The sequence below is a fragment of the Thunnus albacares genome, chromosome 22, assembly GCF_914725855.1.
Source record: "Thunnus albacares chromosome 22, fThuAlb1.1, whole genome shotgun sequence".
Lineage (NCBI taxonomy): Eukaryota > Metazoa > Chordata > Actinopteri > Scombriformes > Scombridae > Thunnus > Thunnus albacares.
Genome location: NC_058127.1, coordinates 9,683,299 through 9,695,692, shown reverse-complemented (window position 1 = coordinate 9,695,692; position 12,394 = coordinate 9,683,299). Strand labels below are relative to the sequence as shown.

Here is a 12,394-nt window from a genome sequence, read left to right as displayed (position 1 = left end):
ACCTTACGGTGGTAGAGAATTGGAGATAAATTCATGGTCACTGGACCAACGCCATGTCAATATTGCATTCTGGTTGTCAATTGGTTAGTGAGGACGTCCTCCCTTGGAGCGTCATTTTACGTGTCTTGGCCAATCATAGATTAGCATGAAAATAAATGAAGTACACTAAATTGATGTAAGTGATCCCACCCTAAGGAGGACAGCAGGAGCACGTCCCCCTCTGACTCCCACTCCTCACCCACTGCCCCCCACCACCACTTCACACCAGTCTGTGTGAAGTGGTGGTGGTGGTTTATTTCAACCAAATACTCTGTTTTATATTTTGATCTCCCTCTTGCTTCCCAAAAAATAGAGGGGCAACCTCCTCTGCCTCTATGGACCCGCCTCCTCTGGTCTTCATATAACACAGCTACACTCCAACATGTGACTGGTGTTGATCCGCTTCTCCTCTAGTGTTGTCTTGGTCTTTTCTAAAGATAATAAAGCTAAAACGTGTACAGATCTCTCTATCAGTATTAGAAGCTGAAGATAACACACTCCTGATGTCCACAAGGACGCAAATTGTACACAAACACAGACACAGGAAGATAAAGAGGGATATTAGAGTGAGATTTTAAAATGTCTGAATGTGAATGTCTTTGTTCACTGTTATGTAACCATGCAAATGTTTATGTGTAATGTTATATAGGTGTGTATAGGAATTACAGAATTTATTGTAACAAAGTAAACAGATACTGGGTTAATATGACCTTTGACCCAACATTTTCTTACTGTTCCGACTTCCAGGGAGCAGATTCATAACCTGTGGAATATTATCAGTGAATACCTTAAAATCATGTAATTGTTTTCATTCCCATGAAGTATTCATATTTTTCATTCATGGTGCCCATTGACTGTGTAAACTCTGTCTGGGGTTTGAATATTATAATAATAATACGAATCATCAACAAAAATTGGTCAAAATCATTGTTCAGTTTGTTCAGAGACACCTGGAGGTGGTCAGATGGAAGCAGTTTCTCTTTCAGACACTGGGATCAAGACTTTAATAATCAAAGGGGAATGTGTCATGTTGGATGAAAAAGGCAGATGGAAGAATTATAACTGTGATGACGATAAACGCTTCTTCTGTTATGACGGTGGGTTATAAGATCCACAAAAATAATATAACATTTCCATATTCTGCTCCGGCTGGAAACAGTCTGAAGATCCAGCTGAATTGATTATTTTACAGTATTTATGTATTAATTTACATATACATGTATGTCTGTCTGTCTGTATCGTCACACACATAAGCTGCATCTGCATATTTGCTGTTGCATTTATATTAACACAATTTCTCAGAGACACAGTTGCCATAACTGAATCAACACACAAAAACCTAAAGTAGTAGGACACAACAACAACATTGAACTGGAATATATTGCAAATTCATTTGCATTGTTTTTCATGATCCACTCTCTCTAACTTCCTGAAAGCAACAGGATGTTTGTCACTGTAGTTTGGCCTGCTGATTTGCCCACTTGCCCACACGGTCAACAGTTGCAGCAACATTGTCTGCGTCAAGTGTTAAGTGACTCTGAGCGCTAACCCTAACCCTCTTCTTGGAGTCACAACCAGGGGTGTGTGGTCATACATAACTACAGAAATGTGCGGTGACTAATGAAAAGCGCCGCCTGCAAAATTTGTCTGTGTGCCAAAGGGCGTACTTTTGTCTGCCAGACGGCAGTATGTGTGTGATATATTTGGTTTTTCCTGGTGGCCCCTGATTGGTTGACACCACACACTAAAAATAACTGGATCTGGGGCAGAAAGTTTTGCGCCCAAGAAATGTGCCAGACTAGGCGATTTTCTACTAGACAACATTTACCCCCTGAAAGCAGGCAAAATGTATATGGATCATTGGGGTACTGTTGTGATAATTGTAAGGTGAAAGCAGCTGCTAAGTGGCCACCAAAAGATACTTTTTTTAAACTTTTAGAAACCATTTGCCTAGTTGCTGGCCACCAGTAGCTGGCTACCCGCTACACTGTATGGCTCATGCTGCCGTAATTCTGCCATGTTTCCACCATTTTTCCTCTGGCTTCCTCACACTTCTGCATTTTGGACCCACAGAGCATGCTCAGTAGAGTCCTTCTACAGCTCGTCCGAGACTTCTGCTGGCTGAACCAGTTGACTTCCGGTGGTTCCTACTTCACTTGAATGGGGAACACAGACATGCACAGAGATACAGGCAAACAACTATGACTAATGAATTAAATTACAAATAAATAAACATTACATTACAGTATAGATGCTGAACAATGCTGATAATTGATTAATTGCTGAAGTCGTTTTTCAAGCAAGAATGTCAAACATTCATTTGTCCCAGCCTTTATAGTGTAAGGATTTGTTGCTTTTTGCACAGCTTCTTTGATAATTGGCTGTTGGTTGATGGCCTCCTGTAGAGCGCAGTAAAAGATATGAAACACTTTATTGTTTTACTGTGGAATGTTTGAGAAATTGGTGTTTGGAGTGAAATGGTTAAATAGCTGGGATACCATTCACAACAGTAGAGGAGCTTGGTCTTTCCTCAGAACAAGAGCGCCAAGAGTTGATGAACAGCATTCCTTTGGTTATCCAAGAAACAAGGACTGAGACACACATACCTAAGTTGTGGCTACGTTTGTAAGCAGTACTAGAGAAATACACTTCCTTTTAATAACTTGGACTAATGTTACTCATGTAATATGTGTAAACGCTAGCTTATCAGGATGGCTAATTTTAGCTAGCATTAATGTTAGCCAAGCTAACAAACTAAGCTCGTACCATATAGTGCTTGGTGACCCGCCTAGTTTATAATTAATGTTAACATTACAGAGAGCTTTAAACTTTTTTTTAACTTTTAATATTAGTTAAGTTAGGTAGTTAAGCTAACTAATTTGTGAGGTAACAGCCTTAAAGGGTAACTACCATGAATTTATTATAAGAACTGGATACCGGACTCAAAGATGGCGCCTATTTAATCGAGTGAGATTTGCTTGCCTGGCATATGAGCTAAAAAAAGTTTCTACCTTCCAAGTTTACCTCCATGTTGTGCGTCCCACTGAATATGCACAGTAGTGTTTCTCTTGCTGGTCCTGCCCTTGACTTCCCACTTGGCCCATGAACTTTACATTGATGACGTCACAGATTTTAAAAACGCTTTTCTAGGCTCTAGGAAAGTTTTACAAATATAAAACCTTAATGGATCAAAATTTCATGATAGCGGGTCTATTACGAGAGACTCTCCGGTGCATGTATGTCTGTGGGGGAGTATTAGTATAAAGCCATAGCCCTGCTGTTAGCACAGTTATTGTTAGGCTCATGTGTTGTGTTTACTGCCACAGAAAAAGAATACATCTCTTGTATCTTATGTTGAAATTATCACGCTAAAGAAACCGAGACAGTTGCAGTGCGAGAGAAATGTCAAAATAAAAAAAAACCTGTACTGGTTGAGACTGGGTCTTTACAGATTGCAGAGGCACAGTGCTGTAGGTAACTCTCCTCTTTAGTAGCCAGTAACTAATAAGTGATACCTTTTCTTTCTGCTTGTTAACAGTCAACGCTGCAAGTGAGACCAACACAATAAACAGTTCAATTTATGAATGAAATGTCTGCAAGAGAGGGTCACTGTAAATAATTCATGTTTTAAGCAGTTTGCTCAGGTAGTATTTTGTGTAATGTACATTTTATCTGCTTGTGTTAACTTTGTTTTCCATTACATTAGAATATGTCTGTCAACAAGGACAAGGACTTACTGTTGTTAACAATGGACAATTCCTGGAAGTAATAAAGGTCTTATATCTCCACATTTTCATATTCAAAAGCAGACGTCAATGTGGCAACCAGAGAATATTAACAGGACTAATACTATTGTATACATAATAGTCTATGTCAGTGCAGAAGGGAGAGACATCAGAGCAGAGTGAATCTGAGGAGAGCAGGAATCAGAAAATGTAAGTTAAGACTCTGTATCATGTCAAATCTAAGTCTTCTTTTAGGTATTCTGAATTTTGTCTTTTCAAGTGATTTGAACAATTTTTTTTTAATTATGTAGTGTTCAGTATTTTACCTCAGGTAGACTTAAAGACCAAAACACCTGTTACTATATTGCAATCAAGTACAATCCCCCTTCAGTAAATATGTGAAGCTTACTGTGTAATGTAAAGTTTTGGTTGACACGGTGCCAGAGGGGTATTTTGAATTAATTGTAATATAACTCAATGTAGTAATTGAATTTTCACTTTCAAACATGTCTTATGAAACTCAAAGTAATAAGAACTAACATAGATCACTAAATGTGCCAATTATAATAATTACATTTTCTTAAATAGGTAATCGAATCTTAAAAGGGAATTGTAAAATTTAAATTTAAAAGGTTTATACATTTAACTTTTTCGTTCCTCAGATCATCAAGCATGTGTCTCTTAAATGTACCGACAGTTAAATCAGGTGAAGGTGCATTAAGTCACTATGATGCTGTTCTCTGAAACAAACCTGATGCCTGATGACCTGATATCTGCTACAACTGTATCTTCTTTTGAAAGCAGTCTCGACACATTGCTTTTTTTTCTCAGACATATGTGTGTGTGTGTGTGTGTGTGTGTGTGTGTGTGTGTTTGTCTTTGTGCATGTCTACTGTAGTCCATGAGTGAGTGCTGTTGTAGGAATAGGACAAAGCTTGTAAAAAGCTGTACTTTATGTGTGTGTGCATTGTATGGGTGGCTGAAAGGTTATTTTATTTATATGGAGTGTTTTATTATATATGTGTTTTCTATCTCATCTGTTTATTGTTTTCTGTCTTTTACTGTAAAGCATATTGAGCTTACCTGTGTGTGAAATGTGCTTTATGAATACAATTGATTTGACTTGACTTTTCATCATTCCATTTACCAAAATGCCTGCCGATCATATTCTGTCTCACAATTCATTCGTCTCCTGCTTTAATATTTACAGTTTCCATTTAAAGATGTTTAAGCAATGTGCCACCTGAACATTACAGTAACTTAACCCACAGAACAACAGCTGCAGCATCCTCACCATTACCACTATCATCATCCTATTCATTACTAACATCCTTTATATTATATCTATAGTTATTCATCAAATCTTACACTTTGATGGGCTTTGATGGGGTTTCTGAATGTGAACAACTGTTGTATCTGGTTTGATTATGATTTGCACATTTTCCACTGTATTCCTCTTTCTTATTAGACTTCTGCACAAGCCATGTGTGAGGGGAGAACTACAGTTTATTTAGCCTGAGTTTACAGTGTGTATTTATGCAAATGGAGACAAGCTGTTAAACTCACTGTGTTAAAATATCAGTTTCATCTAACAGGGCAAAGATGCAGTGGAGTCAGTTTCTGCTCATTCTGATGGGTAAGTGGATCATTGTAAAATGTAAATGTAAAACGGACAAAACAGACACTGTTACTGATCCCACCCTCACCCACACAAAGAAAACACACACACAGACACACAAACACACACACACATACACAAAGGAGTCCCACTCACAAGAAGAGACACTGCAAAAAGAGGTTTCTAAGTAAGGATGGATGTTAATGACAATTTTACAACCAATGCATGCAATGTGTTGATGTAGTCCAAATAATGCTCCTTTCTAAGACTATGTGTGATCTCATACCATAGCCTCAACAAAAACAGATACAAATACAACTACTGGGCCCTCTGCACATCCCTAATGCACACACACACACACACACAAACAAAGGACTCCCACTCACATGAAGAGACAATGCAAAAAGAGGTTTTCAAAGTAAAGATGCATTTTTATGATAATTTTACAACCAATGCATGCAACGTGTTGATGTAGTACAAATAATGCTCCTTTCTAAGACTATGTGTGATCTCATACCATAGCTACAACTCACTAGCTTGATTCATAAAACAGTTGGACTGCTCACTCTGCTTATCACATAAAATAACCAAGTTAGTGAGCTCAGTCTCATTAAATTAAAAGGATGGTGTAAGTAGTGGGTGTGAGCTGGGATTTTGTTTTATTTATGAAATGCTTGAAATACTTCAGCTCCAACAATGCAGTATTTTCTCTGTTTTTAGGTTCCTTCTTAACATGTCAACAATATGAGTACCACTTTATTGAAGAGAAAAAGACCTGGTATGATGCCCGGAAGTACTGCAGAGAGAACTATACAGACCTGGCCACAGTGTATGACATGACAGACGTGACACGACTCTGTAAGTCTAAAGAGAATCAACAGGATGCCTGGATTGGGCTGCACAACATGCCAGGCATAGAAAACACCAAGTGGCACTGGTCTCTGCCAGGGGTGGAGTATGATGCAACTGAGAGAAAATGGTGTCGTGGACAACTAAGGGTTGAGAGATGTTTTCTGATACTTGACTGGATTATTCACTTTTATTGCAATCCTTTCCCTTGTACTAAGACACATGGATTTATCTGCTATGATGGTGAGAATAGTTTTGAGCCTATTTTGTACATTTTGGTTTTCCAGCAATTGCGCTATATATGTATGTATCTTTTTGGGTGAAAATGATTTAAAACTACATAACTACCTGAGTTTGTTTGTTTCAAAAATCATTCCAAAGCCACATGTATGTGACTTTTTTTGTCAAGAACATGAGATTAATTTGTAAGTTTGGTGAGATACTTCCACTTGCTTCTTTAACTGTATTTTAATCAATTTCACTTGTGATTGAAAGAATAATGAGATAAAAAGAACCACTCTCATGTTTGTACAATTAATACAAATCAGCCAGTTAGCTAGGCTTAGCTTAGCAAGACTGGAAACAGTGAGAAACAGCTATTCTGGCTCTGTCCAAAGGTAACAAAATCCACCTACCAGCACCTCTAAAGCTCACTTATTAACACATCATATCTCATTTGTTTAATTCATACAAAACCCGCAGTGTTAGAGTAACACTGAGGGGTTTTTGCTGGTACGTTATGGGTCAGACTATTTCTTGAGCAGTAACTTCCTGGAGTCTGTGAAAGAAAATTGAATAGTAGGTTATCATTTTATAAATCTTTTGTATATATGTTACAAATGTTTTCAAACTAAAGAGTCAATGTTTGTTATCAACTGAATGTGACGTAATGTCATTGTCATTTTGGGGATACATGTTGGTGAAGAAATCCTACTCTTAGGCTAGTTGACCTCTTGAACCTGTTTCTATCTGAGGGTTGCTTGCTGACCTCTGGGGTTAGCTAGAGATATCTTTGTCTTAAGCCTACTGTTTTAGAGACCATACTTGTTTGTAAGAAGGTGTAACGGTTTGTGGAAGTGTCCATTTAAGGACCAGAGTGTTTTTAGCTTCTGAAGAGGTATAAAGCTGTCTAGTTTGGGTTCACAATCTTTAGAGAAAGGGCCAGCTGAACAACATGCTTTCTCTCCAAAAATACAAGATGATTGTATTTTTGTTTGTGTTTGGACATTTGTATAATTGTTACTGATGATGTGATGGATTGTACAGTGTTTACAACTGCTTCAACAAGTAACAATGTTTAATGCTTTCTTTATGTCTCCATGTGCCTCTTTCTCGAGAGAAAATTTCCACAAGTCCCTGCTGGGACATAACCCTTCATAAAAGAGCTTATTGGTTTTACACCTCAGTTTTGTATGAATTAAACAAACAAGATATAAAATGTTAATTGGTGGGGTTTAGGTGTGCTAGTAGGCAGATTTTGTTACTGTTTCCAGTCTTTTGCTAAACTAAGCTAACCAGCTGCTGACAGGAGCTTTACATTCACTGAATAAACATGAGAGTGACATCAGCAATAAAGCAAAGAAACGTGTTTCTCAAAATGTTTAACTATTCCTTTAAGTAATCCACCATTCTGTATCTCTCACACACTTCTAGAAAATATCTGAACTGCACTAATCAAGTAAACTGAATCCATTACTTTGCTTTACATTACTGAATAAATGTGTATTTCATAAAAAAGACAGAATATTAGATGATGCAAGTTTTTCTGTTTACTCCACAGGAAAGAAGCCACACAAAAAATTCCACGTGATTCAAATATCAATGACATGGCAAAAGGCTCAGAGCCACTGCAGGGAAAAACACACGGACCTGGTCAGTGGACTCAACCAGCTAGAAGACAAAGAGCTAATAAGAGAGATACAACAATATCCTTTTCGTAGGTATTGGGTCGGAGATACCTGGATGTGGTCAGATCAGAGTCCTTCCTCTTTCAGACACTGGGATCACAACTATTTTGTCATTAAGCCAGACAAAGAGAAATGTGCAGTGACCATGATGGATGAAACAGGCAGATGGAAGACTGATGACTGTGGTGAAGAAAAATCCTTTTTCTGCTATGACGGTGGGTTTTCATAGTTTGCTCCATGGGAAAAGCACTAAAAACAGTCTGAAGATCAATCTGGATTCATTGATTTATTCATTCATTTTACATCTAGATTCTGTAGCCTATGTACTCTTACCTCACAGCTACATGTACATAAACTAAATCTGTTTTGTTTTTGTTTTTTTTACAATGATTGGTTTCTTAAATTGTACAGCTTTCATTTTATTAAGTCTTGTTTATGTCAGGATGTCAAAGATAATTGTTAATTATTAAAAAATAAAATTATTAATCAGAATTAATAATAATGGGGCACCACCCTGGACTCAGGAAAAAAGATAGCCAATTCGGTCTCAAAGTTTACTAATCTATGAATTTGGGACTTTGATAAATAATTAATTTAATTTAATAATTATAAACAAAATCACCATATCAGTAGTTAATTGTGGTTGAAGGATTTGGAGTTTTTTACAGATCAAAACTCATTCTTGTGCAACATTAAAACAGACAACAGGTATATCCAAAAGCATTTATTTAACAAAGGGTAAAAGCAACACACAATTCTAATCTAGCTAAGTATACCTATATACAAGTGTGTGTGTGTGTGTAGGGAAGACAATAGCAAGATGGCTGCAGTCACCTGGTGACTGAGCACATGGCATGCCGACAATTTGGCTGATAAAGGGAACTACAGAGATAAAAGGCCAGACCATGTGGTCACACAACACAACAACAGTTCAATGTATAACCTTAACCAAATCAATGCACGTACAGTACATTGTTTGAGTTAAACATTCTTGCTTAGTCGTACTATGCTTCGCTGTGTTGCTAGGCTATGCCCAGTTGTTACCAGTCCATGAAGGAAGAGATGCTTTGTGGCGTTCTGCTTTGTAGCCAGTGAATCTGTGGGTGAGTCAGGCTGAGAAGGCTTTGGCTCTGAAGCTGAAAGATGCAGGCGTTGCTGGGGAGACAGCATCTCAGTCGTGCAGGGGGCCCAGGTCACTCCTTTGTGTAGAGTTAGCGGAAAGCTAACTCCATTTCACGGCTCCTGTACTTGTTAAACTGGCCAGCAGACTTGTGTGTTAGCTGCTGGCACAAGGAAACTTAGTTTCTGAGTCTTAGACAGGCTCTTGTGTCTTCTGCCGTAAAGAAGACTGTGTGTGTCTGCTGTGAGCAGGCCACACAAGAGAGCAGAGAGCTGCTCTAGCGGCTGCTGGAGGTGTGAAAGAGCAAGCAGCTGCTCCTGCAGCTGAAGGAGAAAGAGAGCAAGGAGCTGCTCCTGCTGCAGCTCGGGGAGAAAAGAGAAAGATAAGAGGGGAATCTCTAGTTTTGATAACCTGGATCCATGGATGGAGCTTCACACTTTGGGTGCGAACCCCCAGGGCTCAGGTTTCTTGGAGTCTTGAAACATGTGGTAAACTGTGGTCCACATGTAGTCCCAACATTTACATCAGTGACCTTGTGTTTATCAGAGATGCTGCTAGCTCTAAAATAATTCACATACAATGATTTTTTTTAGGATTAAAATAGTCAAAATTAAAGATATTTAACTTTGACACCAAACATTATATCAGTGACTACAACCTACTTCTTTAATATTAGCTTTTGAAAATCCTTATTGGTGCCCAGAGTCCTCAACAATGAACCAAACAAAGCTACTAGTATGATCCTGTGTTTGTCTCAATTTCTTCCATGACAGATAAAGTGATCCTGATCAGAGAAAATAAGACCTGGGAGGAGGCCTTGTATTACTGCAGAGAGAAATACCGTGACCTGGTCTCCATCACTAACCTTCACCAGCAGAGATGGGTCGAAGAGAGAGCCAAGAGGGCTGATAGTCTCTACATCTGGCTGGGACTACGCTACACCTGCACTCTGGATTTCTGGTTCTGGGTCAGTGATGAGGTCGTCTCCCATGAGAACTGGGACTCAGATGGACAGAAGGATGAGTGTGACATGTCTGGAGCCATGAAGAGAGAAGGACATAAGTGGTTCAGTCGGCATGATAATGAGAAGTATAATTTCATCTGTGCTCTTTAGTAAATTGTGAAATGAAATGTAAAATTACAAATTAGATGTTGCACTGAAAGACTACTAAGAATGTTCACATTTCAGTAGCTGCCTGGACAATTATTATTAATATGAATATATATTTTTCTGTCTCCTTGTCCTGATTCAGGAACATCTGAACTCTCTTTGTCATGCTGGATGACATATCACTACTTTGTTTATCCATGATGATTTTGTTACATTTTTCTTTTAAAGTGTGGGCTTTTTATTCATCTTTTGAGGCTATATTTTCCATCCCATCAGGGTGGTAGTATGTATACAAGAGGAAATAGAAATAAAAATACCAATCAATACTGGTGTGCTGTAGTAAATATCTCATATACTCACTCTGGAATATTTTATCTTAATTTTTAAAGCTTTGGTTAAGATCTGGTGATGGTGACAAAATGTAAAATCATATTTCTTTGAGTTTTATGTAAACAGATACTTGATTTATTTGATGCTCAATAAACTGTTAAACTATGTAGTGTTTTTTTCTTTTTTATGTTCAACCAGTGATGCCTGATTTTATAATGAAAATGCAGACCATAATGTACAGCGTGAAAACACTTGTTAAAGAAAACCATCACAATAGAACTTAGCAAAGAGTAACATTAATGACTGCAAAACAAAAAAAACAATCCCAAATCTGAAGTTGATTTACATATAATTCACTTGTTTTTAAATCTTTCTGGGTGTCATTCTTAAATGACGGTCGATTAAGAGAAGTGGTGGAAGACCTACACAGATCCTTTATTTAAGTAAAAGCACCAGGACCAAATAAAAACACTCCATTAGCAGAAGGTTCTTCATTAGTAAAGGTATAAACAGAATGTACTTAAATTATCAAAAGTAAAAGTTTGTTCAACAGAATAATGGCTCTGGCGGTGACTGATACAATATATTATTATAGATTGTTTTTACTAATGCATCAGTGTTAATGCAGGAGGTAGCACCACCTAGTGGAAAAGTCATGCCGCACCACTGGTCACAACTCAGTCAAATATGTCCAAGGGGGGGCACACAGTAAATTGGAAAATTTCTAAAGATACCAAAGCATAAAACTGAACTAAATAGCTAAATAACGGAGCTGCTGTAAACAACTTCATGCTATCAGCTGCTAATTGAAGCCAGACTAGTGTATCCCAATTGTCTTTTGCCTACTACTTCAACAGCAGAACTTCACTGGACTCTTGTTTCTTAACTTTGACATTCGCATAAAGCGAGTCAGCAACAGTCGACTACTGTACGTTAACCTAATTTGTATAGCAGCAGTCATTTCAACCTGGATTTTTTGACATCAGTATTAGCCTTTTTGGAGGGATTGCACTACACCTGCACTCTGGATTTCTGGTTCTGGGTCAGTGAAAAGTTAGTGTGCTATGAGAACTGGGCCTCAGAGGGAGAGGTGTGACATGTCTGGAGCCATGGAGAGAGGACGGCATCAGTGGTTCAAAAATATGATAATGAGAAGTTTAATTTCATCAAGTTGTTGTAATCCCAGTTGTAAAACCCACTCTTCACTGGTGACAGACTTTATATTCACCGACCCAGCTTGCTGTTTAGTGGTGTGTTTTTCTCGAATGAGAAAAGCTTGCAGCACTGTATGTGTGTTCTCTGGCATAGTCAATGGTATTCAGGGAAATGTATGAATCAGAATATGAGGAGGAGACAAACAAAATTACTATGAGATTTGCTAACTGCAGATTGTAGGGTCAGGAAAAGGTCACCTGGAAAACTTAGTGTTCTGTCTCGTTTTGTCTTGTTTTGATTCAGCAACATCTGAATGAGCCTCTGTTATTCCCTGAGGTTGATGCTATATTTTTCCTTTCATTTGATGTTATATTTTGCATCCTATATAACCTTAAATACGTACTTATCTCTCCAGTCTGTGTGGTATACAGTATATTAATATATACAGGCGAAAAACTGGTACAGGCCTGAATGCTCGACCCCTACAGTGAGGGGATCTGGTGGCTCTGTTATGCTGTGGGAAGCATTTTGCTGGCATAG

The 12,394-nt window shown here is 38.1% G+C and overlaps 1 protein-coding gene across 1 annotated transcript; it reads left to right on the top strand.

The window, feature by feature from the left end:
- The first annotated feature begins 3,938 nt into the window (after positions 1-3,938).
- On the top strand, positions 3,939-10,834 carry LOC122973710 (C-type mannose receptor 2-like). The gene is made up of 5 exons (XM_044341421.1): positions 3,939-3,974; positions 5,360-5,400; positions 6,103-6,474; positions 8,012-8,353; positions 10,032-10,834. Coding segments are annotated over exons 1-5 (1,098 nt in total). The 5' UTR covers positions 3,939-3,972; the 3' UTR covers positions 10,373-10,834.
- Positions 10,835-12,394: the final 1,560 nt, after the last annotated feature.

Excerpts from the sequence above, each read along its gene's own strand:
- LOC122973710 (XM_044341421.1), top strand. Across the intron at positions 5,401-6,102 it reads GTTTCTGCTCATTCTGATGG|GTTCCTTCTTAACATGTCAA; the intron begins GTAAGTGGATCA and ends CTCTGTTTTTAG. Across the intron at positions 8,354-10,031 it reads ATCCTTTTTCTGCTATGACG|ATAAAGTGATCCTGATCAGA; the intron begins GTGGGTTTTCAT and ends CTTCCATGACAG.